General features: G+C 31.1%; 1 protein-coding gene and 1 long non-coding RNA gene across 2 annotated transcripts in view; one reads left to right on the top strand and one right to left on the bottom strand.

Moving 5' to 3' along the window:
* Positions 1-1,398, bottom strand: part of LOC107616985 (protein HOTHEAD) — an 8,350-nt gene extending 6,952 nt beyond the window's left edge. Inside the window, exons 1-2 of the mRNA XM_016318830.2 lie at positions 1,123-1,398; positions 426-807 (exon numbers count right to left, since the gene is read on the bottom strand). Coding sequence (XP_016174316.1) covers positions 426-807; positions 1,123-1,201 — 461 coding nt within the window. The 5' untranslated portion in view covers positions 1,202-1,398. The remainder of the gene's footprint in view (positions 1-425; positions 808-1,122) is intronic.
* On the top strand, positions 5,329-5,882 carry LOC110266200. The gene is made up of 2 exons (XR_002353230.1): positions 5,329-5,402; positions 5,693-5,882. It is a non-coding gene; the product is annotated as an uncharacterized LOC110266200 (long non-coding RNA).

Below are 5,932 nucleotides of genomic sequence, written 5' to 3'. Positions count from 1 at the left end.
TACGAAAAAGAAAGTTATTAATATAAAAAAATAATAAAATTTTATTACTCTCACTGTCATAATACAATATCTTTAAGAAGCAGAAAATTTTAAAAAATAGAAATAGAAATCAAACAAGGTCCAATGATCCATAATCAAGATTAAAAAAAAAACGAAATTGAAAATAAGAAAAAAAACAAGAGTATGAAAAAAAATTGTGAATAGAGAATGATACAAAAGAACCTTTGGTAGTGTTGGATTGACCACAAAATCTAATTAAAATTAAATTTTTTTTGTATATTTACCATTTTGCCTTCCAATTCAATTTTTTTTTATTTTGAAAATTTATCTCTATATTTATATATTTTCTCTCTAATTAAATTCTAAATCCTAAATTCTGCTTAACAAAATCCCAATAATATAAAATTGAAGCCACAGAGAGTTACCTTGAGCTAGCTCTAGTGTAGAATCCAGCATTGATAGAGCTTCCACCACCCAAAACCCTTGCCCTTGCATTCAAAACACCATCCTCTGACTTGAAGTATTGTGAAGCTGAGGTTGCTGACGTGTCTGCCAATGTAATGTGGAAGTTTTCTAAGAATGACACATTTGGGTTTGTGAATGGAACACCCCCTCTTTCCAGCAACAGAACACTGAACTTCTGTGACAATGTTGTTGCTAAAGGACACCCTGCTGTTCCACCACCGATTATTATGTAGTCATACCCATTGTTGTTTGTTGGTGCTGAGATTGATGGTGTTGATGATGGGAATGTGCTTGCTTTTCTTATAAACGGGTACCTATATGCATTCAATTTCTCTTGTTTTCCTGCCAGAATTGGAAAATATTTGATATTTTATTTGTTACTGTCATTTTTTAGTATTGTCAAAAAAAAAAACTGTTGAAAATTTAATTTATGTTAAAAAATTATAGGGAAATAGTGTATTACACAAGATTTTTATTTTGATATTTTGAGACAACGAACAGAACCCAGAAATTACCATTTGCAAACTAAAAAAAATGACATTAAAAACAGTTGAATATATATGAAGAGAAGTGTATAATAAACTGGCTTGAAGATATAGAAATTAAGGAGAAAATTGAAGAGTATTGAGGAGAAATGGAGAATGATGTAAAGAAAACCTTGAGAAGGAGGTAGAAAGTTGAAGAGGCAGAAAGCGTAGGAGAAGAAGAAGATTTTGACTGCACCAATTGAAGCCATTGGAGAATCTGAGTGTCTCAGTGAAAGAAAGCTTCTTCTTACACAGTCCTATAAGTGGCTTCCTCTGGTTGGTCTTGTTTTGTGTGTATCATCATACATCTCTCATGTATATAAATACATGAAATAAAATTAATACCCCCAACCATACCATGAGATTAAGATAAAGATCGATAATAATAATAGAGTGATTAAAAGTCCTTCTCTGACACAAATACAACGAGGCATGAAAGACAGAGATGAACTGTGTTTAACAATAAATTATTAAAATAATATCTAAAATATTATCACGTTGACAAAATGAATTTTAAGAACAAATATTTTTTTTTTTTGTCCCATAAAGAATTTAAATGTCTATTATAAATTTTATATCTTTTAGGGCAAATCACAATAATAAACCAAGGGAAGCAAAATTTTACACAAATCCGCCAAACCAAAATCTGTTTCATGAATCCACCAATGCACATTTATATGTAGTTCGAACCAGCTTGATTCGAACTCCATTTCTACATTGGTTTGAATTATACACAAACACACGCATACACTAATTCGAACCATGCTGGTTCGAATTATGTAGAAATGGAGTTCGAATCAGGCTGGTTCGAACTACATATAAATGTACATTGGTGGATTCATAAAACAGATTTTGGTTTGGCAGATTTGTGTAAAATTTTACTCCCTTTGACTTATTTGAGTTTTTTACCCTATCTTTTAATAATATGATATTTGAATAATTTATAAGTGTGAATTTTTTTTTAACTAATTTTAGGATGAGTTTAGTTTTCTAACCTTAATATATAGTAGCTGAATATATATTCCATCAAATCTTGTGGGTCATCCATTCATAAATATTTAGACTTTAGATAATCATTATATATTAAATTTGAGAGGATGCATTATAAATCTCATATTTTTTAAAAGTATAAATTTAAATAATTTATAAGTATATAGTATTTTTTATATTTCAAATGGCATCGTTTTTTCATATTCATTTAGAGGTTGCGGATTCAAGTTTCCTTATCTTTGATAAAAAAAATAAATAAATTTGTGTATATTTTATACAAATTATTTTACGTTCACTTATGTTACAAAAATATTTAAATCTGTCACAATAAAATATTCAAACATTTTACCAAAAATATATCATTATATTAGTGGTTAATTTTTTTAGATGTGTATATAGTTAAATAACTATTTATAATTGGATTATTTTGTGAGATGTGCCTAATTATTTTAGGGTTACCCAAGACTTTCGGTTGTTTCTTTTAAAGTTTATCTCATCATGTAAAAATATTTTAAATAATGTTTTGGTAGTTTAATTAGTTTAATCTGAATATTTTTAATCAAATAAAAAAGTTTCTATATATCTCAATATTCTTATCACTTTTTGTGATGACAGCAAATAAAAAAATTTGGATTGTTGTTTCTGTACTAATCTTAATAATTACTCAACAAGCTCATATACTTTTTATGTGGTAGCTATCCGCATTTGGGTCCAAAAATAATTTTCAAAAACACTACCTTATAAATATTGTTATGCATATTTTGAGCTAAAATTAAGAACATTATTTAAAATAAAAGGAGACCTCAATAACTATCCAATGTACGTTTTCTGTAAGACAGAAACTATAACTGAAAAGAGCATTTAATAAGGAAATGAATGCAGAAGTTAGAGTAAAGAATCTGTGGCCGTTGGATTAGACATCTCAGTTACCATTTGGAGCAGCATATATGATGATACAGTATTAACAAGCCATTTCAATGCCACTCAAGTTATTCATATTATCACACAAGACAACTCTCATACTGCTACTTCAACACAGTTACAATGTAAACTTGCTCAGTTATTTTTCTTGTAGTTGTATGTTACACGGAAATAGAAGAAAATTTTTTGCTCATTTATGTATGTGTAAATGGGTATCTGTTTTTCTCCCCATGTATTTTGTAGAATCTTGTAGAGGGCTCGTCTCTCAATAAATAGAGCAGTAATATGTGCAAATTGCTGTGTAATTTACTTTCATAGTATCAGGAACAAATCTTCCAAGTTCCAATAGTCATTAACTTGCACGCATTGGCCTTCAAAATTCCTAAGATATTTTTTTTTGTTGACATGTTTATTAATAAATCAAAGAAATTAATAAGTTCACCAATATGTATAAACTAAAACTTCAGTAAATTAAAAAATGAACCAAGTGCAAAGCTCATTCTTTCACTTGTTCTATTTTAATTTGCTCATATCATAATATCCTTTTTAATTGGATTTTATTTATTTATTCATTATTTTCTTAGTATATTGGAACTTTAAAAGGGTTGATAGAGATATTCATAGTAATTGAGGATCGAAGCAGCAGCAGAGCAAGGAGAGAGAGGAAGCAGAACACAGATGCTAACAGGTTTTAAGAGAGGATTCATCTAAGGCTTGCATCGGCTGTTCCTTTGAAAGAAAAAAAAATATATTTTTAAAGGAGAAATTGGTCCAGAGATTGAGTTGTTGGCTATATTCAGCACTTCAACATTTGCAGACACACTTGGCAATAGACCCTTGAATAGATTAGAACTCAAATTTATAATGCTGGAATTTAAGAAGACATTAGATAGATCTCCACTTATCTCATTGTTAGAGAGATCCAGGAATTCGAGCTACAAAGTCCAATTCCAAAACCAAATTGGAGCCTTGTCTGAGATACCTGATTTGGACATTGTCAAGACTAGGGGTGTTCGCGGTGCGGTTTGGTTCGGTTTTTGAGAGAAGAGCCATCTGATCCAATCGTTTTATCAAACTGCGGTTCGGTTTGGTTCGGTTTTTTTATCGAAACCATCCGAACCAAACCAAACCAATTAAAATCGGTTTGGTTTGGTTCGGTTTGTTCGGTTTTTTCAGTCAATTCAAAAAAAAAACTACCATACTATTTCATAAAGTCATAACATTGAAATCAACAAACACAAATACACAATTGCTAACAAAGTCTTGATCTATTGAAATTTATCGACAAAAGAAATTCAAATACAACAATAAAAAAAAATGGGAGACAAATTGTAGAGACCTTGCTAAATTCTATGGTGACTTGGGAAAAGATGATGCAATAGACCTACTTCTTGCAATTGAAAAAAAGGGAAGATTTTGCTAAACACTGCTTCTCGGCGGAGGTGGTTGGGCTGTTGTCCATCTGAAAGAATGAAGTCCATTAGATATAAAAAAATCGCAAGAAAATCTCATACATGGCAAGGTACCAACTGCAAGCTACTAAAGCTATAAAGGAACAATAAAATGCATTTTTTACCCCATAACTCTGATTTGCGCACAAAAAACAGCAAAATGAGTTTTTTTGGTTTTCGATTTTTCAGTTTTTTCGGTTCGGTTTGGCGGTTTAGTTCGGTTCGGATCGGTTTTGAACACCCCTAGTCAAGACCCTGAGAGAACTTTGCCTCCTAAGCCATGTTGGAAACTTAAGACCTACTCCACAGAATAAAAGGCATTTCACAAGTGCCTCCTAAGCCATGTTGGAAACTTAGGACCTACTCCACAGAATAAAAGGCATTTCACAAGTTGAATTACATCAGTAGAATTTAAACCAGAATAGCTTCATCAAACTCTTATAAACTGATAAACAAAACTAGTCATTTACCATCCAAAGGAAATGCTCAAGCAGGGTTAATATGTATTGATTCTGAATCTATCTAATTATGATCAAATCAATCATAATGTCAAAATGGCATAATAATAAGCACCACTAGTGGAAAAATCATAAAACATAGAAGTAATAATGATGGTCAAGAAAATCCACCCTTAAAAATAATAATACTTATATCTCTAGTCAAATGGATACATTAAATAATTCGGCAAACAAATACCAACACAAACGTAAACAAAATATAATGTCGTATGTCACTAGACGGCTCATATGCCCACAAGAAAATAATAAAAACAAAAATAATAATAAATATCCTATGTTGTAAATCTAATCTTGGGGAAATTCATAATCATCACGATGGTGATTATCATACAGCTTATTAAGATTTTCAATGGCATTTTCTTTGACCCTATCTCTGATCACATTATGATTCTTTAACACGAGTGAGACTGCAATCTTCATGCGAACCCCATCATCCACCTAATAAAATTTGAATAATTACACNTGAGAATCTCCTGAATGGGCTTGTGTTTCCTGTACTATTCTCATTACCAGCTTCAATGAATAATAATGTGAGATCTGAGAATTTCCTGTTAATTAGTTTACTCTAATTACTGTTTCCCTCTGTTGTGGTATATCATTGCTATATCAACTCTAGTGTTAAAGTCTGTTGATACTTGATATGAATTGACGATAATTGATAAAACAAATCTCTAACTTGTGAATGTTTGAATATATATCATAATTTCCCACTTGGTAATTGCCTGCTTCAGCTGATCTTGCTAGTTGCTATACTTGAATTTATATCCATGATTTATTTCCACATGATGCGCTGATTCAAACAATATGTTCTTTTACCCAGGGCTCAGATTTATCTGCTATCACTTCACTATATATCTTATCGCGTCTTCTTCAAGTCGTTGGGGGAAGAAGCATGATTAACAACGTGGCTGGTGTTATCCTGTATCATTTTTTAAACTTAAATGCGAGAACTCTGACCGAAGGGAACGCTTCTGATATGTCTAATGAAGTTAAACCATTTTCTAAGTGCCTGAATGAAGTGGAAAAGATTATTTCTTATGCTCCTGAGTCAAAAGGAGAT

This window comes from Arachis ipaensis, chromosome B09, assembly GCF_000816755.2.
Source record: "Arachis ipaensis cultivar K30076 chromosome B09, Araip1.1, whole genome shotgun sequence".
Classification (NCBI taxonomy): domain Eukaryota; kingdom Viridiplantae; phylum Streptophyta; class Magnoliopsida; order Fabales; family Fabaceae; genus Arachis; species Arachis ipaensis.
The sequence above is the reverse complement of the archived record's forward strand: the minus strand, read 5'-3'. Positions and strand labels throughout refer to the sequence as shown.